General features: G+C 40.4%; 1 protein-coding gene across 1 annotated transcript; it reads right to left on the reverse strand.

The window, feature by feature from the left end:
- Positions 1-1,073: 1,073 nt before the first annotated feature.
- Positions 1,074-24,627, reverse strand: cacnb3b (calcium channel, voltage-dependent, beta 3b). The gene is made up of 15 exons (XM_044352616.1): positions 24,355-24,627; positions 22,569-23,433; positions 9,661-9,780; positions 9,294-9,416; positions 9,033-9,154; positions 8,714-8,766; positions 8,307-8,326; positions 8,004-8,084; positions 6,373-6,431; positions 6,057-6,148; positions 5,732-5,883; positions 5,125-5,220; positions 4,832-5,002; positions 4,693-4,740; positions 1,074-4,589 (listed from the first exon to the last, which is right to left on the reverse strand). The coding sequence occupies exons 2-14, from the start codon at positions 22,605-22,607 to the stop codon at positions 4,711-4,713; spliced, it is 1,158 nt and encodes a 385-aa protein (XP_044208551.1). The 5' UTR covers positions 22,608-23,433; positions 24,355-24,627; the 3' UTR covers positions 1,074-4,589; positions 4,693-4,710.
- Between the last annotated feature and the right edge of the window lie 1,729 nt (positions 24,628-26,356).

Here is a 26,356-nt window from a genome sequence, read left to right on the forward strand (position 1 = left end):
CTTCTACTTGAAACTAGGAGAACAATTTTCTTTATGGACCCCACTTTATGCACAAGGGCACTGTTGCAACAGGAAAGAGCCTTCAACAGACTGTTGCCATGAAGTTGAAAGCACACTGTTGTCTGAAATATGATTGTATGCAGATGCATTAAAGGACAGGTTCACAATATTTCAAGTCTGTCCTAAAATTATTAGCTAAACTTTAGTTTATTTAGTACATTTTTGTTCAAAAGAAGGGCTGTAGATTTTGTCCCTCATCACTTACATTGTAAGCACTTTTGGAGGGGATCTTTAAATGATTACAGGAAGAAAAACATGTGTCAGTGTTCATGTGGGCACCTGTCTATTGTTTTAAGGCAGACTTGAAAAAATTGTGAGCCTATCCTTTGATATTTCCTTAAGTTGGAACTCAGGGGCCAAACCCAAACCAAGAAATACTTCCTCAGACCAAAAGTACACAAAAGTACATACTGTACCTTTAGCCAGATACTACCAGGACACAATTAAAGGGTAATTTAACCCAAATTACAAAAATATAACTTTTCATTCATCTGTAGTTTTGGATTTAATTTTCCAAGGTCTGGAGATTTGTGTAAAATTTCTGCTTCCGACCAAAGTAATGAGTGTTTTTTGTGGTATTACCAGAACTGAAAACTTACATTTAAATACAAAATTCAACAGGAATGTGTTTTTTTTTCTAGAAACAGTGTCCCAGTCACTTGGCATACCTCACTGCACAGTTTTTACAGGGACTATTTCTTCCATTGAGAACAGAGACGTCTGTGGAGGCAGAAATCTAAGAGCCATATATCTCAAAAACAGTCCAGATAAAACCAGAACTGGCCCATGGATTTATATTACAAGAGATAAGTGAGAAAATGTGTTTTCTTAAGGAATTCGCTTGAACTGATCCTTAAAATATGAATTTTGAAGCAAGATAAAAGCCATAATCTATTCTGTTTTACATGGGACTGATTATTCTACAGCATCAGTATAACCTGATGCTATTCTGCCCTCTGTTGGTGATATTATGAATCTTTGAGGTAAAAATAAAATCACCAGACACACAAATATTACTTAAATCTTGTTTTATTCACCCCCTTTTTCAAATGTGCTATTGACAAAGATGCACCCTGTACACGTCATCATCAGACACTGTTGGACATCGTTCATCTTGTCGACTTCTCAGAAACCACGGGACATGTTGACATCATCATTAGACCAGACAGCTTGTTCAGTATTGGAGGTGGGTACAGCAAAACGTTTAGTGCATTTATTGCATCATAAAGCAGACATATAAATGATAGTAGTGCAACTATACCCCATCATAACTGAGGAGGTATCTTGATAGTCTCAGCTAGTGTCTCGTCAATACTAGACTTTGTATTGCATACAGAATTTAGGCAAGTGAAACGCAATCAGAAATGATAATTATAAAAAATTGTGCTTTGGGTGTCCAAAGAATTTTTGTATAAATTTCCTGCAATAAAAATTAAGCAAATAGGAGGAGCTGATTTTTTTTTATTTGTTTTTTAATCGAAAGAAGGTAAATTGTTCTCTGTGTTTCATTAAGTAGAAGTTATACATCTCAAACCTGGTCCTTCAGAAATGAATGTGGGTGTCAGTGGAAGCAATCTTTACGGTGGTCCTAAATAACTGCAGTGCATCATTCTAAAAAGAGAGGAAAATACATATAAACACATGCTTTCTGAGGCGTTGAATACACAGCACCAGTCAAAAGTTTGGACACACTTTCCCATTCAAGTGAATGAGAAAGTGTGTCCAAATTTCTGACTGGTGCTGTAGAATTATGTGCTGTGACTAAAACCCTTCTACTTTCTGTCAGCATTTGTCGTTTCTGTGCAATAATATCTGCATATTGAATATACAGTATGTACAATTAAGCCTTGATAATGCATATATGTGATTGGTTATGTAGGTCATTTACTCTGAAGAGTGAACGGCTCATGTGAGGATGGTCCTAAAAAGCCCTTCTGATGAAACAGGAATACAATATGTCATGCACGTACATTAGATTATTTACAAATGTGGTACTGTATGTTAGCTGAATTGTATAGTTTCATGATAAAAGCATTAAAGTGAGAATCTGAGATGCATTCATTGCATTGTGGGCCTACAATGTGAAATGGAGGCAAATTGATTATTAAATAAAAATAAGAGAGATGATTGGTGGCTGTGGAAAGTTTGGATGGAAGCTTTTGATATTTGCAGCCAAGATATTTAACAAATCTTATGACTGAAAGTTGTGCATTTTCTAAAATCATGTGGATGTATATTTAATGTATATCTGGCAGTTTGTTTGCATTGATCAGATAAATAAGCAGTGGATACAAGACCATCAGTAACATAAATATACCACCAGAGGTCGCCCTCCATGTACTTACAAGCCTACATGTACTGATTTTTTAGCTGTTAACTGTTTATGCCAAAACATAACAAAACAATATATCGGGCTTATTAGGATTAGCACAGTGTGTAGTAGAGGGTTTATACAAATGGCTACTTCTTTTTCACAGAGCAACAAACTCCTGAAGCTCAGTTGATACCTAAAGTCACCCTGATGAACACCCCGTAGGGTTGAAATGTTGCCTTTTTGAGTCAAATAATTTTTTAGGAGCTAAAATTGAGTGTGCAGACAGTGTGCAGCGTTCTTAAACTCAAAACTGAAACTGGGAGTCTTTAGTCTACCCACTTCTCCAGTTACCACTACAACACTGAGTAGTAATAATGTTTAAAATGTAAATATGATATAGTAAAAAAAATAAATAAAATGCAGTTATGTTCCCGACTATCTGGGTTACAGTGATGTGTTTATTTTAGTTAAGTGCTAATATCACCAAGAATCCTATAAAGCACACATGTTGAAGCAACATTTAGTTGCATTATTAATCTGTACATCTATTATCTTTGGAAATTATACAGTGATGTGTTTGGTGCTGATAGCAATTATTGTTTAAAAAACATAATGTACAACATCTGGTTACTCCAGAAAAGGACAGAGGCCTTGCTGAAGTCTTTCAGTTTGGTGTCAGGAAACAATAACTAATAAATACCAGATGTACCAAATCTGAAAGCTTGAGACAGAAAAAATGCCTTAATTTTGTCCCTTTTTGGAGTAACTTTACTCATATCACCAGATGTTGTATATTTTTGTTTTTATGTTGTTATGCTACAAGTTATATTTCTGAGTGGATCACATTGTGTCAGAGAGAAGAATTTTAATTAATTTCTTTGGGATATAAAATTCACCCTACAGTTCAGCAATTGACATACTGTACATGATTACTGTAGTGGAATTGATGAAATATGATTCATTATAATCATATTTTAGTCTAAATGTGACTTGGTGATTTGTTTTATGTATAATTTATACCTGCTTGTCTTGGGAAACTATCAGTGATTTCAAGAAGCACATTGTTTTCTCTGGTTACTATTGAATTGCATTTTCATTTTAGTTATGAGATTTGCCACCATCTCCCAAAGCCAACACACCAGCATTTATACATTCACAGCTGTGACAAAGATGCATATAGACTGTAGATGTGCAACTCTGTGCTTGTCATGCATGGGTTTTGCATTACTGTTGCAGACAGATATGTGATCAGCTTTACTGAGAGCTGAGATATGAATTATAGATATTAATATAGATAGTTACTGTAAAAAAAATAAATGGAAAGAATAATTTAAAAAAAGGCTACTGCATAAACAAGGAAAGAAAGCACGTGATAAAGGAAGAGAAAAGTTTTCATTTTCCATGTGTGTCCCAACTCCGGTGACACCACGTTGACTCTGTTAGAAACTATTGTGCCTTTCAGAAAACATTTGGTTAAATTGGAGTCACAGCTCACAGAGAGCTACAGAGATGGAAGACATACAGAATTGGTTTTCTGTCACTCTCTGAACTCTTTGGAGAGGGGCAGAGAAAGGAAACCCTGGGAAGCTTCTCATATTCATGTTTTGTGTTATACTGACAGCTTTGCTACAGTACTGTACGCTATCGTATTACCTGATTTCACAGGTGTGAATCATTTGTCTATGATGAGAGCTGAATCAGCCTATCTGTGTCTAGGACGTCCACCTCTGGGTGTCTGAACACATATGGGCTGGCTCAGCTTTGCCAGGTGGGGGACGTGACTTTCAGTGTGAGAGCACCGAGTTGGGAACAAGGTCGGGGGGGGGAAGCAGGGTGAGGGAAGGTGGCGTGCAGTGGCTGCACTGTTATACTGGTTTTTGTTACCAGTAGGCGTGCAGCTGTAGAAAGCGGCCCTGAGTTGTCGCGTGGCGGTGGGAGCAGGGAGCTCTTTCCGAGGGGGCAGCAGTGAGGTGGAGGCTCCTCTGTCTGTTGTGGTGCTGGTCATATCTTCCTCCTCCTCCTGCTCCTCTCCTTGTTTTTGTTGCTCCTCGTCCTCCAGCTCACCAACCTCCTCTTCCTCTCACTATAGATCAGCACTGGTACTGGTGGTGGCTGGCTGTGGAGAGGTGAGGGCTGCTGCTGCCCCCTGGTGGCGCCCTGATCCCTGTGCTCTATGACCTCTGAGTCTGACCCCAGCCGACAGCACAGGCTGCTCCTGCAGGAGAGCAGGAGACACATTTCAAGAGGCAAAACCAGAGGCAAAAGAAACTGCAGTGTGTCAAAGTTAGAAATAGAAAGAGAAACTAATTCCTTCTCACCTATGTCTGTGGTAGTGATCATTCTATCAACTCTTGAGTTTCAGAAAACTAGTGGACAGACACAGGAGGCAGATAAGATGTTATTGATAATGCAGGCAAAATGTTAATAAATCAAGCATCAGTTGTGTGTTTTTCTTACCTGTTGGCTGGAGTTAGCTGAGGGTGGGGTGATCACGCTTTGGTCCAGTAGGGGGTTGACAGGGGCAGAACAGGGGAGGTGAGTGGCGCGCCAGTAAATGTCAAGGTACTCTGCAAGGTGTTCACATGCATCTTCCAGCTGGTTCTCATCCAGGATGACATCAAACATCTCCTAATGAGTCAAAGATAATACCAAGGGATGAGAGAAAAGAAAGTTACACCACTCAATGTCTACAAAAAGTTTGTACTCAGTTTAAAAGGGATAGCAACACAGATCAAGGCGGAGTGACATACAGGAGGACACTGAGCTAGCTTGTCCCCCGCCATCATCTGGACGTTGAGGTGTTTGCTCTGTGACTTCCCTCGAGATTTGATCAACCTCTGAAGAACCTGTGAGATGAAACAAAGCAGTTACAGGTTCCAGTTTAATTTCATTCATCATTTTCCTCTTTTATTTAGTCATATAAAGTGAGAGCATTGTGGCAAATCATTTGAAATCCTAACATAATGTAATGTGAAGAAGATTTTATGATGATTAAAGCTTGTAAAGAGGTTCAAAGTGCAAAACTATATTATTATGAGTCATCAATCAATCATTATAATCATGAGCGCAACAACAATTATTTGCACTATTGATTAATCTGCAGATTATTTTTGTTCTATTAATGGTTTAATCATAAGTCTATAAAGAGTTCTGAGAGTAGTTCTTGTTTTGTATTCTTGTTTTGATATTCAGTTGACGCTGATATAAAACAGAGAAAAGCAGCAAATCTTCACATTGGAGAAGCTGGAACAAGATTATTTTTGCAGGAAGAGTAATCAAAATAGTTCTTTTAATAATCAACAACTATATGGGTCTTGAATTAATTTCTTTGTGAAGTTTAAGTGGGTTGTGCTCTACTTTAGGCGAGGAGACTTTGACGTAGACGATGATGGGAGCCAGAGAGGTTTTGAGGAGCTGTGCTGGGTGATTGATAGTGTCTGCATCCAGGACGACCAGCTGAAGAGACTTGGCCAGCTCAAAGATCCTTTCTATCTCACTCTGGACCTCAGCTGTGAACACACAAAAGAAAGAAGAACGAGTTGTACGAGACACTTCAATCAGGTTAAGTTTAGTTCTTGACTTGACTTTTTTTGTTTTAAAAAGATGCGTCATCTATTCTTAGCAGGTATTAATATTTATTTAGCAAAAGAGACAGATCAAAGACAACTTTCTCATCACTCACCTAGACAGGGGCGTGCGTTCATTATGGGCTTCTTGTTCAGCACCGAGCGCTTCGCCAGTGACAGATCAGCAGTCACCCGTGTAATAGAGATCCTACAGAAGAAGCGTCTTATCACATCACATCCACAACTGTTCCATTTCAAAGGATGAGACGAACTTGCACTCTCTCGCAGCTAAAAATAAATCGTCATCATCATGTGTCCTATCGACCATGAAACGTGATAGGCAGAATCCCACCAAGAGCTCTGCAGCTCGGTCACAGTGTTACTGTACACTGAGCTGCAGCTGCAGAGAGCAGCCCAGACAGCCGTACCCACCTGCCATCAAATCTGTGCTTTAGGAAGTCAAACAAGGCTTTCTGCATCATGTCTGTTACCTAGGAGACAGATGAGAGGAAGAAAGAGTGGTGAGACGTTAGGAGTGACTAGTGTTATGAAATATCTCACTTTTGATTTTTGAGTGTCAAACAGAGCTAATGATTGTGAGATTTGCAGCATAAAACAGTTACATATGTTCACATTTAACATGATAAAAAAGGACCAAAAAGACTGTATACTGTATCCTTCATGTTTAAAACAGTCCATCACGAAGGAAGATAGTGCAGCGCAGAGAGATATGAGCATCATGAAGGATGACATGGATAGAAATAGTGTGTGTTTGCTTATATATGTCTGCATGTGCACTGTGAGAATGCAGTGAAGCAGTCTATTTTCAAACAGTCCTGAAAAATAGATGGCGTGTGGAACGGGGGGTGAAGGGAACAGCGGTGTTGCTGCTCCACAGTCTAACAGAGAGAGAGAGAGAGAGAGAGAGAGAGAGAGATGGAGAAACAGCGAGAGGAAAAGAGAGGAAAACAAGGAGGCAAATTTTGAAGAACAATGGCGGAGCAACAGAAAATATGTACAAGAGAGACAAAGCAGAGAGAAGAAGAAGAACAGAGGGAAAGAGAGAGAAGGAGGCAGGCTGGCGTTTCACCACTGGAGCATCCCCAAAGCACATCACCAGAGCGATGCATAAATATTTCACACACACACACACACACACACAAAACAAACGGCTTGGCGCACAGCCTTTGCAGTCACAGTGGAGGGAGCGAAGCAGAGAGAAAATGTTGAAGCACAGAGACATTCTGTTCAATTACATGCCTTATATTTCAGCATATTCATCCGCAGAGTCAATCACAACTGACACATTTTCAGATTAATCGAGTTTAACTGTAATATAAGTTCATCTTATACTATATGTAGGGATACAGGTTACAGAAGTATAATTTAGAAGAGGGGATATATTTAAGGGCTGTGTATATAAAGCATTATGTCACTCAGAACGGATTTAAGATTCCGGTTGTTTTGCTCTATAATTTCATCAGGATGTGACTGTGGTGTTTAGTATCAGTGTTAATGGGATAATGGAGACGAGAGTGATTCCCTTTAGATCAAACCAGGCAAGTCCATACTGGACCAGAAAATAGAGTCCGGATTAAGCTGGAACAAGCAACAGGAATTCAGAGAAGAAAAGAGCAGACGAGACTGAGCTCAAACACTCAAATATGTCATAATTAACAGGCTGCAATTAACAGTTATTTTTGATTAATTATTTCTAAGTGTATAAAATGTCTAAAATCATGATAAATTCTGTGATTAACAGTAAGCAAATACTCATATCTCAGACGCTATAGGCACTATACACATAGCAATACACGCTGATACTCCAACTGAGATGAAAGAAATACACAAATTGGCACAAATTTTCACCGTTTCATTTTCTACAAACAAAAACTTTTGTGGCTTTAGACACTTAATTATCATAATCAAAACTGTCCTACGGTAGGTTCATTTTATATCACAATTCTTTGGTTTGAATATTTCAGCACAAGCTCCATATCTGACCACATCCAACACAACAACCCAAACACATGGTGAGACTTAAAATACGATGGTCGTCTCACCTCATAGCCTTTCAGAGAGGGGCCCACCAGCACCACTGGCCGCATAGAAGGAACCACATCATATGGAGGTACATGTTCAGTCTGCATGGGCCACAAGCACAGACAGGTTCGGAAGCAGAAAATGCACAGCATATTGAAGTGTATTTAGAGTCATGACAAACACATTTAGCTAACACACTTAAAGGAACGTTATTGCATGTCATTACCAACGTACATGTGAGGATGTATACTTGAGAGTGTCCTTAAATAAATTGTAAAACAGGAAAGTGATACACAGAGGAAGAGGTACAATTGTGAACATACCTGTTTCTGCTTCTGTTTGGCTTTCAGAATAAACAGAGCGAACATTAATCAAGGAGGAGAAAAGCTAACAAGAAGGCTGTTGTAATACATAATTGCTTCAGTAGAAAATGCTTAACTTTGAGGCTCCATAAGTGTGTATTAACAAAGAAAATATGCTGAAGAAAAGTGCATTTATACTGCAGCCCTTCAGGATTGTAGCTTTTCATTTGTGTGTAAATATAGGAGGGCTCACAAAATCATTAAGCTTAGTCTGATGTAAAAGGTGAAGTATGTTGATAAAATATTTCCCGGCAGACATTACTTCTGATGGGAACACTGTTGCCCAGGAATAGTCCCTGTTTGTGACCCTGTGAGAGCATGTGGTCCCAGCAGACAGACAGCAGCAGGACTCCTCCAGCCTCACTTACCTGCAGATGGTGGGGTGGACCACCTGCCTCCGGATGAAGCGTTCCCTCCTTTCCTGCAGAGCAACATAATGCAAAACTTCATTATGCGTTGAATCCCCTCAGGAGGCAATTTAGAGAGAAGGACTTCCAAAACAGAGCAACACATAAGCAAGAACTAGTTGTGTCAAGGAAAAAAAAAAAGTTTTCAAAGAGTGCGCTAGACAGGAAACTGGTAAATTAGGGGAACAGAGAGAGACATAAAGACAGAGATATAGCGACAAGTAGAGGCGTGCTAACACACTTATAAACACCAATCTGTAAGAGTTGTGTGACCTCTGACCTTGCTGCTGCTTTCTGCTCTTGTTTTATCCTCATGGCGTCTAGTTTGACTGGGCTCGGGATGAACGTGATGTCTGCCCCTTCTTTCACCAGCCGACCAATCCACCAGTCATTGTTGTATTTCTGCATTACAGAGAAGCACACCTTTTATGTCTTGATGTCTCTGAGCCACAAAATATGTTGACATCAAATTTAATAATAAAAACCTTTCATGTGCAAGTGGCAGAGACAGTAGTAATGATCTCACAGTAATGCCTCTCACCTCTTTTATGTGCAGAAAGTCTTTGGTTTCAAAGTTGATAGCGGCACCTTGGACTGGACAGTCTTCATCAAGGGCCCCGCAGTAACTCACATTAGTTTTCACTGCAAATGCTACTGGTTTAGACTGTTGAAAGACAAAGAAAGTAAGAAATGTAAATGAGACACGTGGCAATATAACATTAAAATCACCAAAATTTCTAAGGATGAATTTTGGTTCTATAGACCTTAACGAATCTAAAACATAAAATAAGTTTACTGGAAAACAACCTTTAGGTATTAACATGATTCATGATGTTTTACACACTGCTCCACAGTAATTGAGGGTGAACTTAAGGACATGCATCGACCTTTGACACTCGGGCTCTCACCTTGGCTCTCTCTAGCTGCAGCTGAGCCTGGCGCTCGGCTTCACGCCGAGACGCCTCCTGGTCCTCCTCCAGGGACAGGTCGGAATCCGAGGGTCGACTAGTGTAGGAATCGGCTGAACCCTAAAGAAAAGGAACGGAGAAGAGGAGAGGAGAGGAGAGGAGAGGAGAGGAGAGGAGAGGAGAGGAGAGGAGCAACCGTTACAGCCCAGACAGAGAGGAGATAAATCCACCACGACACAGTACCTAACACTTCGAGGCAGCTGTTGCTCTTCACTCAGAATGAGTCATTAAGTGAGTTCACAGTACAGCGCTGATCTATAGCAAATAGCTTTGATGCAGCTCCAAAAAATATCACCTACATCTCCCTCTGTGTCTCCCATATCTTTCTCCTTATTCAACCTGTCTCTGAACTTGCCTGTCCTCTCCTGAAGCCGTGTGATCCACTACCGGTAAGTTCCTGCAGCTTTCCAAAGCAGCCCTCTCAGGGGAACATGTGCGTGAGTACTGCAACAACACCAACAACCAGCACAGCCTTGTTGTCTGTTTAATCCACTCAGCCAGGCACACAAGATGTTGAAAAAAGAGTTTTTTTACCAGGAAAAAAAAACAAAGACACAACTCTTCCAAGAATACTGAAAATAAAAACTAATGCGATTCTAGATTTTGATTTATTTGATTGACTCAAGGTTGCGCTGCAGAGATGTGTACTAGACAAATGGATTTTGATTATATGTTTGATCATCCGTGATACTAGATGCTAAAATTTATATCAGACACACACTTTCAAAAAGTGTTTCAAAATTGTCATATGCGATGTAAAACACATATCTAGCACACCACAGGCAACAGACAGGTGTTTAAGAACGTGTCCAGCAGTTGATTGCAGACATAATCAAACTTCCTTTCAGTCAGTGGCCATGACAATGAAATTAAACTTGACAGACGGAACAATTTCAATTTTTAATTCAGATATAAATCACAGCTTAAAATTCAAAATCGTAACATTTAATATGAGTCAGTTACATGTCAACTGAACATTAAAACAAACCAAAAAATTTACTTCTTTTCCATGAAATACAGCAATAGACATAATATAAACCCATTGGAGCACACAGACAGACACATAAACTTCCAAACTGATTAAACTCTCACAAGGCTCACCCCTCCAGATCCTATATTTGTCCTCTCACTCCATCAGCAGCTCCTCTGGTGGCTGCAGTCCCAGCTGGATACAGGACTGAAAGACTCTTGGTATACCAGACAGGAGCACCCACATAAGACATAAGCCAAAAATAGCTCCATAACGTCATCCTTCTTTTACCTTTTTTCTCCCACCCGTCTACTCCTCCCTCTTCTCTTCCCTCCTCCTCACCAGCTCCATCCCCCCACCAAAAAACAGTTTTAGCTGAATCCAGCACAGAGTTTGTGGATATCATTTGAATATCAAAGCCTGCCAGAGGTGCAGCTGAGTCTGAAGAGTCTACCAGCAGAAGAAACAAAACCTAATTAAAGCACATAGAGTACATAGCCCCGCCTGATGTTCTCAAGTATAGTCTGCTTAAAATATCAGTACATTGTCTGCACCGATACCGATTGTACTTTTATATTCTTGCAATTTTATATGGTTTTGACTTGATAAAGAAAGATTATAGCAAAAATTCCTTTGTAAATAAAAAAGAAAATACAAATAAGAGAAAACATGAAGCACAGGACCACCAGTCTCTTTTTCTACATCACTGTCCAAAAGTCCAAATCATCACAACACTCTGCTTAAAACTGCATGGATTCCCAGGAGCTTAAAGAGTGCTAAATATTCAGATCTTCTCTGCTATTTTGTTTGGGGCTTTTAAGTAATGTAAAACTATGATACTCGGTTTGCAGAGAATCATATATTCTCCCACATTTATTGGCCTGCACTGCTGAGAAGAGGCATTGACAGACAAATGTATTGTACTGTAAGATGATAACAACAAAGTCAATCCATGTAATCACTTGATATATGCAGTATGTTCTGTCACCACTTGCAGTGTGGTGCTCCCCGTAGCCAAACTACTGGCATTACAATCCAGATGTTTAATTTTTTTTAAAGATTTGCTGTCTTTTAAGCTTTTAATACAAGGTGTGACAGCAAAGTTGCAGATCAGTGGGGTTTTTTGACTGCAAAGATTTAATGGACTCCAAAGTCTCAATGTTTTGGGGTTCTAATTTGTAAAAATATTCTTTCAATTGTGTGGGAAGTTTTAAATAACCTCTAGTAAACGGGTGTGCTCTTGGTGTCTCCCTCTATCTCTCATTCTCTATCTTCTTCCTCAGTGACTTTCAGCTGTATGATGAGGGCCTGATATTCACATATGATAGTGCAGATTTGAATAACATTACCTCATTGGTAACTGACAAATCCCATGGTGCTGTGTTATTCAAAACCATTCCCAGACAGAGAAATTTCAGAGTCATGCCTGTTCTGTATTTCTCTCCATGTGCATGAATGAAGAAGCCAAATGTATAAATCCACCTTGCTGTTTAAGAGACCAAATTAAGAAACAGAAAAGATTTGAAATAAGCCAAAATGTTTACTGAATGTTTACTGAAACTCCTCATCAGAAACATCAAAAATATTATGCATATTGCAAGCTATAAAGGGGCGCTACCGTTTCAAAATCTTTACCACTTCAAGCATCAATAACTATATGAAAGTGCTATAAAGTCATCTGATATATTGTGTGGCAGCACTCACAAGCCTCCAGAATCCATAGTTATTAAAAACTGTAGAGAAAACATTGGAACATGGTCAGCCATATCATTAAAAGTAAACAAGTATATTTATCCACGGTGCACTCGGCATAGATTCAGACAAACTCATTCTGCCTCTTTGAAGAGCTTTAACTCTTAAAAACCCTGCTGCTCACCACACAACACTGGGATCAATAGTGAAATCTAATCTAATCACAGGCATGCACGTGTCAGTGTTGGAACAGCTTTAATGCATCTGGAAGAGTTTGCAGCTCACTGTGTTTTCTGACTGTGTTGACTTTTTAAAACAACAGTAAAACAATCACACACTCTCACAATGCAGTTGTCTTCGTAAAAGCGAAGAAACAAGAGACGGGGAAGATAACGAGAAACCCCTCACATACTGGAAGTCCTATTAGAGGTTGAAACATGAGATAATGACAATGCAGCAGTTGTAGATTCTCACCAGCAGAGGGAAGCAGGCACATTACAAACAACATGCCTTCATTGAAGAACCAACTGTACATGATACTTTCCTCAATGCCTGCAGTGAACCTGTTGTTTGTTTGTTGTTTTATGTATTTAGATATATAAAATATGCATTCCATAGAAAATGAGAAATAAAAATGAGCTTTACTTTCAGATAGTCTATTCATTTTTGGAATTTGGACTCTAAATAGCTGTTGTGCACCCTAAATGACATCACAAATCAACTAATAAACAAAACTGAGCTCAACTAGAATACTTAAAGGTAGAAATGACTCAAAGATGACAGGGGATATGGCTGTTGAACTAAATAACAAAACCCATGACATTCAACAGATGGGGCTCCCGGTGATGTACAAGTTCAAAGCAGAGCTGCAAAGTATACAGACCTGAGATAGACAGACAATCTGCATGTGTACAGTATGTCCAAAGAGGATGAGGAAGAAGGAGGGAGGGGGGGGGAGAGAGAAGAAGTGGGGAGATGCTGGCAAAGTGAGTGAACCAGAATAGACTTCTGCTGAGACAAGACTGAGAGGGAAGGGGAAGAAGAGAAAAACAGAAGAGATGTCTCACAGCAGACAGACAGGGGACCCATGATGAGGAGGCTGAGGCTTGCATGCAGAGTGATTACACAAAAAGGGGAACATCAACAGCGTACCTTGTTACAGATGAGTCCTGTAGCGCTCGAGTCGGAGGCAGACATGATTCTGCTACCAGCGCTCTCTTCCCCCCCATTGCACAGAAAAGGCGGAACCCTCCTCCCCTCAGCCCGTGGTTACGAGGGGGGGGGGGGGAGGTAGAGAGAGAGAGGGAGGCGCGCTCAGTCTAAGTGCTTCACAGCTGACGTTGCTGCGCTGCCTCAACAGCCATTTCCTATACAAAATTGATGCCCTGACTGCAGCACTGGTGTGTACACGCCTGCATACTGGTACATCGGGTTTCTTCACCTATAAACCAGCTTCTACTCCTCTCCTCTCCTCCCCTGAGTAGTGTCCCCCCACCCAACCACCCAAGTGCCTCAAAATCTCATGTATCCCTCTCCAGCATCACAACCCCCTGCAAGTTTCTCCATATGTTTCTCTTCTATCAATTCTGTCTTTAAAAGATCCTAAAAAAGTGATGTAAAACCAGTTCCACAAGCAGGTTATGTTTACCCTCACACTGCGGAGCATCATTTTTCACTGGGTACAGACAGAACTTCTATAAATAAGACAGAACAACGACTGAGCGGTTATGTAAGCCATGCTAAGTGATAATAACAATAACCAAGTAAGGAAAAGCTGGGAGACAACTGAGTGTGTAATCGTCATTCCTCTGCTAATTAGCGATGTGCAGTAGAAGCTCTCTTTGCTGAACAGGTGACTGCTTCAACTGTAAAATGGCCAAAACTAACACAAAGGGTGTGAGGAGAAGCAAAGGACAGGAATACAGAAAGAGAGGAAAAAACATGAATGAAGAGATGGAAAGAGGGAGAGGAGAGGAAAAGAGGAGGGCAGGGCTGTGCCCGCCTGCCCTGCACCATCCTCCTGACAGGAAGGTGATGCATGAGCCTACAGAACAGAAATGCAGCGGTGAGTCAGCAAGCAGCCATCTAGAGTCCATCAGATGTCTTAATAAGCCAGTGGAAAGGTCTCTATTGTAAGAGACAGCCTCGTTGTTCCTGGCAAGCCAGGGCTGCATGCCTGCTCTCCAGGTCGCCCCAGGCACCGAGGACCCTACTTTGGCGTCCATTATGCTGGCAGCATGCACTCTCTTACCCTCATTCAAGTTTGGCTGCTTAAGAATTAAGTGCAGTCCACCAGAGCTTTTAGCAAAAAATGTCTAAGGGCTATCTATATTTCTGCAAGGCTTTTTTAAAATTAAAAGGAAGCAAGCACACACACACACACACACACACACACACACACACACACACACACACATACACACACACACATACATATTATTGTAGTTAGAGCAACTAGCTCCCTCAGATGCCTCTGGAACAGAAGATAGAGTGACTATTTTCATCATTAGTGCTGTGCAGTAAGCAGCCATTGAGGATCAGCCTTTAAAACAGTGGGAGAGGGATGCAGAGATGGAGAAGGAATGAAAAACAGGAGAAATGAAAAGATAAGTGTAAACCTGTACAGCAAATTAGATTAACAGAACAAGAAATTATGAAAAATAATAAAAAATCATGAGAAGTGGATTATGTGTTCTGTCTGCTTTACAAGTGTTAGTATTGAACTTGAATTGAAGTGAGAGAGACAAAATAGTAAAGACAAAGGGAAAAGGTGAAAGAGTGAGAAAAAAAGGAGACAAAAAAGAAAGAGGGGGAGGGGAGGCAGAACATTAGAACAATAGGACCAGAGATTAACAGCAGAATCTTTTCTTTTTTGTTATTTTTTGCTGTTCAGTCGGTCTAAATATAGCTCTCCCCTCCCCTCCTATCCCCTCCTCTCCTCTTCTCTCCTATCCCCTCCTCTCCTCTCCTCTCCTCTCCTCTCCTCTCCTCTCCTCTCCTCTCCTCTCCTCTCCTCTCCTCTCCCATCTCAGACTGAGAGTTAGCAGTGGGGAGAGGATAGCAGAGGATTGTCAAAGTTCACTGAGTTTTGATGAATTCCCTCAAGAAAAAGCAAAGCAGATTTGAGACTGGCTCAGCTATATTCACTGATGCCAGATAGCCCATCTGAATGTGAACTAAGTGCCTATATGGAGAACAAGAACAGACAACCACTGAGGCTTGTCTCTGTTCGGTCTACATCGTGTGTTCTGTATTCTGCAGCGACGGTGCTTTTCTTTTTTTCCCCCCCTTCATTACAAAAGTATAATATTACATCCAGTGTTGTTCAATCCTCTTGGTAATTTGATGCAGGTATATTACAGGTTTTTTTTTTAGCACTTTTCTTCAAAGTTTATGATTACACAAAGACAAGAACTTAACTGTCAAAGGTGAATATGGACAATAAGAAATGTGGAAACAGGTTGTACAAAGTAATTTAAAACTTGGTATAGTTTCACAACCATCCTATATTTAGATCACATGCCAATTTTCATCACAGCATGACTAGAGCTCGGCAAATTATACCTGACTTTCTCAGTACCTTGCTTTGAGGAATATAAACATGTTTTTCTCATTTAACAAAAGACGTTGTAGTTCTCAAATGATAAATATTCTCTAAACACAAGAAGTCACACAAGAATTTTGGCTACATAAAATACAGGCTAAAATTGGCAAAATTGTGTTTGAAATGAGTAAATATCTGATTCACGAACGGCTGAAGACTATGAATCTGACATTCAATGCCAACTTTCAACACTTGACAGTTTTCGATACTTGCTGCTTCAGACACGTTATAGTTAGACCAAAAATGTAGTAAGGTGTGATATACCTTTATTTATCCAGTATTTATTTTGTGCTGTAAGAAACTCAGAATCTCTGCACCAACTTGGAATCAAGTGGTTTGTGAAAAGGGCACTTCAGTTCCAGATTTTCCCCAACAAATCTAGAGATTTAAGCACAGAACCTTTACAGCTCACCAACCTTTTGACCAGTGAGGAGGCACCTTTACTATCTGTGTGCAGTGGGAGCTAAGGCAGCATTACAGGCAGAGGTGGATCATTCAGAGCCAGAGAGAAGGTCTCCTGACAGTGTAACCAGAGTAGAGCAGAGTGGATCAATAGGAGAGCCACCCAGATTGATACTCCATCCTGTCCTGAGCAGCTCCACCCTCCTCCTGCTCTAATGTTACCTCAGGATACTTTCCCCCTGCCTGTAATGAGCCCTTGGCAGACCCTGCTGCCTATAAATAAGCACTTCCAAGTCATTTCAACGTACACTACACAACTGCTTTCTCACCAAAGACGCCAAGCCCTCACAGTAATGCCAGTCTGAATGGAGGTTCAAGAATAGGAGACATCTTGTATTAACCAACCGTGAAGAGAAATGCTACTGATGCAATGAGGACAATGTAATGATGTGAATCATAGAGGATGGTTCGACAGTGAAGCTGGCAGTGGAGGAAGAGGAGCAGGGTTCAGTGAGCCCAGCCAGGAATCTCTATCTTTCATCCACGCTGTCGACTTGGCCTTGCCGGCTACGCTCTGCATACTTAGGCTTTCATCCCTCCAGGGATCCCTCAACCTGACTTCACCAAACTGCTTCAAAGTGCGAAGAGGCTGGAGCTAACCCACATAAAGCTGTGTACCTACAGTGCAGCACAGAATGGCACAGTGCGGCATCCTTCATTAAATCCGACGTGTTTGTTAGTAGCTGACCTGATTTAGGCTCTAGGTTTGAGTTTGAGGCCTAATTGGTGCGTCTTGACTAGTGGGCTGAGCTAACTGAGGGAATGTCGGACTTATCAATATGTAATGGTGCCCTACATATCCGCACATTCCAGCTTTACATCTAAAACAGTGCGGTTTCTTTCAAGTTTGATTCTTAAACCTTTTCGGTGACTACATCAGCTTGGTTAATCAAAATAAAAGTAATTTGTGTGTACAGATTGTTGAGCAGATGAATACATTTTAGATGTTTAAAACACAGAATAGAGAGGTGTCCTAGATAAGACCTGCCTAACATACAGATGTGCTATACAAAAATTAGAGAGCATTCTGACGTTATTTTTCTTGCACAAATAATAAGTTAAAAAAACATAAGGCAGGATTTCTCAATAGGAACTCGCAGGGAGGCTGGAACTGGAATCTTTGGCCCTCTCAACATTGCTGGTTCATCAAATTTAATCAAGGCAATGCACACTGATGCGCAAACACACACATATGCATGCACACACACACATAAACACACAAAGCACTTCACTCCTCACGGGACAGGCTTTTAGTGCTCTGTCTCATGCAGTATTTAATTGACCCCACACAGGAAGCCTAGCGGTCCCAAATGCACTCCTTCCCCCCACCACCAGAGAAAGCATGAACGCCTGCAAGTATGCCCACAGCTTCCCACCACTGCTCCTCTGTCACACAACTGCCCTAAATGCCATTTTCTGCTTTAGTGCCACTCAGACTTTCCACAGAAATGTCAGCGCTGAGGGTAAGGAGTTTGGACATACATCAAATTTGTTCAAAACCCTCATATGTAGATGAAAATTCTGCCGTGCCCCACTTTGACAGCCGCATACATCAACTCAATTTCTCAAACTTTCAGTCAGTGTTAGAAGAGCAGAATCGAAAGGTTTTCTTGTTTCTACAATAAATCTTTTCACACCATCTGGTCAGGTATTATTCCAAAAACATGTACAGATCCATTCATACCAGCTATCAATGCAATTTGCCGCGAAGAGATAAGATGCACAAGAGATAGCGGCATACTTACTCAGTTGGAGGTGGGAGAGCACACTCCCCGTCTCTCTCGCTCGCTCTCTCTGTTAGTCAGTCATGGTGTGCTCTCTCTCCTGGGTAACACTGAAGTGTACTGTAGCGTGCTTGAAAGCAGTCTATCCCTCTCTCTTTCTCTACACTCCCCCTCCCCACACCACCACCACTCTCTTATTCTCCACCACTCTCAGTACACAGCCCTGTGCTACGTCAGTGAGGCTCTCTCCGCTCTGCATATCATCCTTCCCACCCTCTCTCCTCCTCTCCTCCTTTGCCTTCATCTCTACCTCGCCTGTCCAATGGGACTCTGTGTTGCAACTGCGTGTTAAGTTCATTCAGGACTCTGTCATGACAGGACATCACTGTAGCAAACAAGATAACCATGTGATGTTATGTTGGATGGCATTGTATCTTACAGACACAATCAGGCTCATAAGATCACTGCTATCACAATGTAACATCAAGCCACATTTTGCAAAAAGATAGCATCACATTTCCATCACTTCTTGGGATTCTCACAAACAATAAATGGCTTTACACCTATATATTATTGTTGAACATATTCTGCTATAAAAGCCTCAAATTTTCTCTGTGCAAGCCAGGCAAAGTTCCACAAAATTCAACACGAAACCTAAAAATCCTTATGGATATCACTGTGTACACTGGATTCCTTAAACTGTTGCCACAGTTGGAAGCAAACTAAAATATCTAAATAAATGTCTAAAATATACCCTTGTATGCTGTTGCATACTTCCCTTAATTGCAGCTAACTGGCCAAGCCTAAACCATGACAAACTGCCCCAGACCAAAGGTAAACACACGAAAGTGGACAAACATGTGGTGTAAGTCACAAAGACAAAGTCTCAGAGTGTAAAATCAACCATCTCTACAGTCCTATCACATTGATTTTTCACGCACTGTGAATTTCAACATGTCAAAAGCCAGAAGTTTAGAGAGAGGAGAAAAGTCTTGTGGTGGTGTGGGGATATGGGAGCCATGTTAGTTGTCTCTGTTCGACATGTGGAGGCATCCCCAGTGTAGCCCCCTGTTCACTGAGTGTTTTCTGTAGATGTCATGGCTGGCTGTACTCTGACAGCTGCTTTGCTGCTGAGTGTGTGTGTTATGGATATATACAGATGTGAATGTGGGAGGTTTTTTTGTTTTTTTTTAAGAATCAACCAAAACCAAAATCACTCCACCAGAGCTTTTAGCAAAAAATGTCTTAGGGCTATCTATATTTCTGTGAGGCTTTTTAAAATTAAAGGCAAAATCAACCAAAATCTCAAGAGTAGAAGGATGTATCTTCTATATGTGTTAATTCCACGCAGAACGTGTTGCATAAGATACAGCGTGAAATCAACCAGATGCATCTAAAGACGGGCCAGTCTGACACCATAAAACCATGACGATGGGTGTTGTGAAAATCTCCAGCAAAGTTGAGATTCATAATTCATAGGATGGGTTGCAGGAAACAGTGAGGCAGAGGAGGAAAAAAAAAGACGGAGAGAGAAGGAGGAGGCATCCATTCCAATTCAGTATGAGCGGTAGATGTGAATAAAACATGACTGAATGAAGGTTTGAAAGTTAAACTCCATGGTGCTTTGCGCTGAGCGGGAGAAAGGCAGAAAAAAGGAGAGAGAGAGAGAGCAGCTTTAGGAGCTGCACCCAAGCATTGAGTGCAGATGTCTGTCAGTCTGTCCCATTTGAAGCGCCTCTGTGGGCAGAGCTGCTGCTGGTGCATTATGGATGAGCGGCTATTTTAAGGCACCGGGGATGCTGCGTTTTGATTTTTGAGTGGAGGGAGATGACACCTGGCTGCTGCCAAATCCTTTCATGAGGTTTGTACGGTACCTGATGGGTTCAGACATGCAAGTACAGCGTGTGTTCCAACACAGACCTGATCCCTGTTTGAAGTGCCAGGAGGAGGGATGAGGTAAACAGACTGGTGGGATGCCAGTGACGGAGTGTGTCACCAAGCAGCGCATCACATAGTCAGTGTACTTTATGTAGAGGTAACATCCATACAGTGTATTACATAATGTCTGGTGAGGTTGTTAGCTAGATCACTGAGCAGTTTAATCAAACCACTAAACAGAAAGTCTGGGGAAACTGTAAATGTAAATATTAAATATAATAAATTATAAAAAAAACTCTCAAACATTACAGTCGAAAATTTAAAAAAATCACATTTCTGCTTGATAATAGAACACATCAAATTAAGCAGCATTTTTTGCATTATACAAACAAGTGACATATTTTCATTAAGTTTGTGTATAATGTAAGAATTTGTCGTAACAATGCATGTCTATGCTGCAAGCTTCAAATGCATTTTTGATGTCTTTCACACTTTCCTAAAAATGGACTATTTGAATTTTTTGTGCAATTTATCGACCATGAACAACACATAAATACTTTCCACACAACTGAAATGGAAATAAATGAATATGTATGAAACAAAATAATATTTTATAAGCACCAAACTCTGGTTTTGTTCTCTATTTAATGCTACTACATAAAAAATCATCTGACAAATTAGCTCAACAATTCTAAATCAACCAAATAACATGACACAACTTATAAAGCCATTTTCAGCTTGATGTTTAATAAGTGCCAAACTTTCTTCAAGGAGATGCTGGGGAGACTTTTAGTGCTCAAGCACACGGGACAAATCTGGTATAGCTGCACCATCTTTTAGACCTGTTCTGAGTGACTGAGTAGACCCCCTGCACCAGAGACACACTGAGGCAAATGATACCATCATCTTCCTTCTCTAGAGGACATTTTCCCAGTTGGATAAGGCTTACAGCACGGTCAGTATCATGTGTTTTGACTTTGCAAGCAACCTTGAACACAATCCAGACCCTCTGGGTGGGAAACAAGCTCATAGAGATGCAGATGGATGCCAATGGTGTCCTGGATCATGGACTATCTCACCAGCACACCACAAGCTACCTACCTACCTACCTACCTACCTACCTACCTACCTACCTACCTATCTATCTATCTATCTATCTATCTACAAAGATAAAAAGTTTTGTAACTTTTGTTGTAAAGTATTGCATTATCATTTCATCATCAGTTGAAAATATATTTCTTTGTTCTCTGTTAATCAGCTAGTAGAAGAACTATTCAGATAATATTCTGAAGTAATGATAATACTCAAGTGAAGTACAAATAGCTTAAAATGGTAAGATGACTTTCCACTACTATCACTTACTAATAATATATTACATGAACTAGTGATTAGAATGAGTGATTTAGATGGATGTTATTACATTATGTATATCATGTACAGTTATAACATCATTAATTGATGCATATAACACTGTTACAGAGGGAACTTCCTTTATAATTTCCTCCCCATATCACACTCCCTCTTAAGTATTTGTATTTTAGTTGTCTCTCTGACAGTGGCTTTGCCTTCATTTGAGACCATTTTTTAAATCTTCATCTGGAAATATTCCTCTTTTCCTGGTGTCATTCTGTTGCAAAATGTACTGGGAGTATAAGTTGAGGATGATTGATGTTTTGTTCTGTATAACTGATAATTATCTTCATGACATATTGCAAGTTGACACTAGCAGAATATAAGTGTATTAAAGCAGATTAAAGGAGTACAGGAGAGAGTTACTGTGTTGACAGGCGACTGATTCGTCTGGATTTTATTCTCATTCAAATATGAGTAAAAACACTTTCATCACACTCTGGCTGCATGTGTGATATGTGACAAAATAGTCGTTATAGCCTAAGTGCGATTACTGTGGTTTATCTTGCAGCAATAATGTAACTATTTGATGATAAGAGGAATGCATAAACAGACCGACAGGGATGGTTGATTTTTCATCTGTTGCTCCAACTGAATTATTTCATTTTGGTCAAAATGGTTTAAGATTCAATTGCTGAACAATTTAGTCGTTAGTAGTTTACCTGTGTGCTCACGAAAGAACAAAAATCACAGCACAACAGTCAAGACACATTATAAGATAAAGAAAACACACATAACCCCCACTCCCAAATGTTTATCACCAACATTAAAAAGCCCACTGCAGCCCATCTCCTCTGTCCCTAATTTCTGCTGGCAGACAGGCAGTGTCAATGCATGCTCCTCTACTCCGAAGTGAAATATTCCCAGTGAGGTCAGTCTGTCTAATTTAATTATCGGTGTCCCACCGAGGACCTGCCTCCACCTTCACCGCTTGTTTATGTCCGAGGGCACAGAAATAATAATAACAGGCAACACGACGCATGCAGCTTGGTTTTCAAAGCCATCCAATATACAGCACAGCAGCAGTCCAAATCTCATCCACTCGTCAATTACCTCGACCACCCCCGAAGAGACGCGAGAGAAGAGAAAAAACTGAAAATGAACCAACCTCGTTGAGCAGAAAGACGCTTGAATTGGTCAGGGACATCCGCAGCTAACAGGGATCTCGGTCACCTCGGCCCAACTTGGGTGAAAAACAGCCACAGTTTGTACAGTAAAGCAAAGCGTCAACTACAGGCGGAGCGCCGCGCCTCGTCCAAACATTTTCACAACCTCAAGAGGGAAAACGGCGCGGCTGCTCCTACTCATCGCTTTATTTGGACGTGAAGCTCCGGCGACATCTGCGCTGTAAAATCTGCAGTTTCTGGATTCACGGCATGATCAATGACTGTACACAAAGCCATACACACGGACACACGGATGGATAGATTACAGTTGTCTCAATAAATTATGCAAGACCTGCACTTTTCACATAACCTAGTCCCCGAGGATCTCTGCAGCCTCTTGTCGGGTTTCTGGTTTTTTGAATTTGAATGTGATGATAATCTGTGAGTTTGGCATCAGCCCTGTTGATATTGTGTCCGTTTTTCTTTCCATACATATGTTTTCCACCCAGTTAGCCTATTTAAAAATGTTTGCCCCTCAAGTGCCTCAGAAATCCATGAAATGTGATGGCACTGTTGTGTATATGACATATGCAATCATGCATAGACTATTGAATCTGAGAAATCCCAATACCTATTTCATTATGCCGCATATTTCTATTACTTTGTTTGATTGGAGTGCTGTTTTCTAGAGAAGGACACATTTTGACGATGAGGATGGCTGAAGTTGTCCAGGTAATGGCAGGGATGGGATGGGATGGGATGCAGGTCCTCTCGGTTTTCACTGATCCAGCACTTTGGCCCCCCTCACATCCTGTAAACGCCCTCCACTTATACAGGGCCAATCGACCGCTCTGCCCAGGTAGCTTACTGCCAATGTCAAAAAGACAGGAGAAAGTCACAGCACACACACACACACACACACACACACACACACACACACACACACAAACAAACAATAGACTATAGAAGGATTAATACAAAGAAAAAGTGCCTCGTTTACAGTTATACTAAGAATCTACACGTGTGTGTCACCGCATACTGTATAAAAGTGTCCCTGCTGTTTGAGATTCATGTCACATTCATTTGTGTCTCCTATCCACCAGAGAGCGCTGCAGGGCTTCAGTTTTTATAAAGATGCAAAGATGTTCCACCTTTATATTCATGAAGACTTGAGGCTAAAATTTCAGTAAAGTAATTAAACTGAATGAACGCACAAAAGCAACGAACCTTATACAATCCTTTACAAACTAGAAAGCCAATGTTTAGGACTACTGTCATATACTGTATAGGTGTTATTATTGTGTCCATCATTAAAACCTCCTACTATCCTGCCAGCTCGTGTGCCAAATAGCATTTTATATACTTTTACAGTATATTGGACAAAATATAATATATGATAATAAATTGCGTATTGTGTAATTTACTTTTCATGTTATGTTATTTTGTGATGCATCCAACGAGAATAAGCAGATAACAGTGCAGTGGAGACTTTAAGCTTGATTTACTGGTGAAACTAAGGAGGGAAACCTCAGGTACTGCTGTGTTAGCTACTGTCTGGCCTGTGGTCATTATGCTCTTCAACTCAACAGCTACTGAGGTCAGAGACAGACATCAGAGATCTTCCTCTATCTATAGGACTGGAAGATTGTCAGAAGACTGACCATGGAGGGCCCTGAGCAGCTGGCAACAATGTTTTAGATTTTTGTTCAATGCAGGCTACAAGGGTCAGTATCAACTTTCTCCTTCATCCATTGTTTACAAATTACCTGTTGTGGCACTTTGACTAACCTGAGTTCGTCTGGTGATTGTTGATTTGCGATGGTTGTGGATGGTTAGAGATTACAGGTGCAGGTGCCTGCTCTGAGGTGTGAGGTGAGGTGTGCAGTAGGATCAGGACCATGCATAGTGTCTGCCACAGAGGAACAAATGAAGCTACTCTGTTATCTGTTATCAACGTCCACTTTCAAGTGCACAACACCTCTCAGTCAGACATATTTCTTTATCAGAGAGGAACAGAGCTCACTCTTTTTCTTTTTTCTTTAATTTAAAATATCCACAAATATATACATTTTTCAAGCTGTGTGATGTTTCTTGTTGATGTTCTTTGCATGTTATGAAATCCAAGTTATTATTATGGTTGACAGTGTTTTCATTTGTATTTAACACAGCTCAGTCTTGCAGAAGTTGTTTACATAACTTGATAAAAAAGTAAATACATTACATAACTTCAACCTCCCCCTCCTCCTCCTCATCACCAAATACTTGCACAAAGTCATCCTGGCCCTCCACTTTATAAATTTCCTCAGAGGCATAACCTTATTCAAACTTCTCCTCCTGCTCCTCCTCATTAACGTCTTTGAACTTGACTTTTTTAACACCAAGCTCTGGTTGAACTGTGCAGAGGTGGACAGATGTTTTGGGCTGCTGCTCACCTGGACTTTCAAGAGAAAAGCTTCAAGGTCAATATTTTGTTGTCCTATACTGATTATCCAGAACCTCAATACCTTTACTGAGAATTCACACCAGTGTTGTCATCAATCAATCTCATCAATCCTATAAATTCCCAGCATGCATTACAGAAAAAAATGGGTTTCTACCCCAAAAAACACTGGAAAACCTAACCATGAGGACTATTATAATCATGATGATCAAACAACATTTACATTACAGACAGCCTGTTATCAAAGTAGTAAAAGCCCTCCAGTAATTCAGTCAGAAACTACATTTTTGTCCCATTGTGGGCACTAAATAGTGCATAAATTTCACACAGAATTATGGACACTCAAATAAAATAGTATACAGTTAATTTAGTACACTATAAATAGGGAGTGACAGTAATGAAACAGATGAGCAGAGAGCTCAACAGCTGTGCCAAAAAAGCACACATGTCCCAGGAAATGCAGTCATAATATAGTATATAATTACATAATAGTAAGAAGATAAAACTTGATGTTACATTAAATTGTAAGACTGTTTTACCTTTTTGTGACAAAATTCATTCATCTCTCCCCTTGCATTCAAACATACAATACATAACATACCATATACAACACCTCATATATATCTCAACAATACACATAAACATTTGTTTTACTTTGCCACCCACACTTTGCCTTCATTGTTACTACATACGTCTGATGTCATAATCTGTTTTTCTGTCCTGTCTTAATGTCAAATGTCTTGTCATATGTTCTTATGTCTTTTGTTATGTTATGTTATATTTGCTCCAAATAAAAAAAATGTATAAATACATAAAAGTAAGACTTCTATTTTGTTGGATGGCTGAAATCATGTACTTTATTTTATCAATTGACGACTCATTTACAAATACTAGAACATCTCTAAACAATTTAAAGGTGCAGTGTGTAGCATTTTGTGGCATCTAGTGGAACAGACTTGGCAGAAATGGAATATAATATTCATAAGTATGTTTTCATTAGTGTATAATCACCTGAAAATAAGAATCGTGTTTTTGTTGCCTTAGAATGAGCCTTTTATATCTACATAGGGAGCGGGTCTTCTTCCATGTTCCAGTGCCACTGGAACACTGGCTCTAGAGAGGGCCTTTTGCATTTTTCATGAGTTTCATGGCCGCTGTCGGTTCACATACACGTTTTGAAGGGGAGGAGTGTTAAGTTGGTTGCAATCTGCAACCTCACTAAATCCTACATACTGGTCTTTTAATGTGGTCAGTGGAACTGATCAACAAACTACAATGAAAGGAAGCAGCAGCGCCAGAATGAGTTTTGAAGTGGGGGGACATCCAGTTTGATGTTTGATGTAATAGGCT

The sequence above is a fragment of the Thunnus albacares genome, chromosome 5, assembly GCF_914725855.1.
Source record: "Thunnus albacares chromosome 5, fThuAlb1.1, whole genome shotgun sequence".
Classification (NCBI taxonomy): Eukaryota; Metazoa; Chordata; class Actinopteri; order Scombriformes; family Scombridae; genus Thunnus; species Thunnus albacares.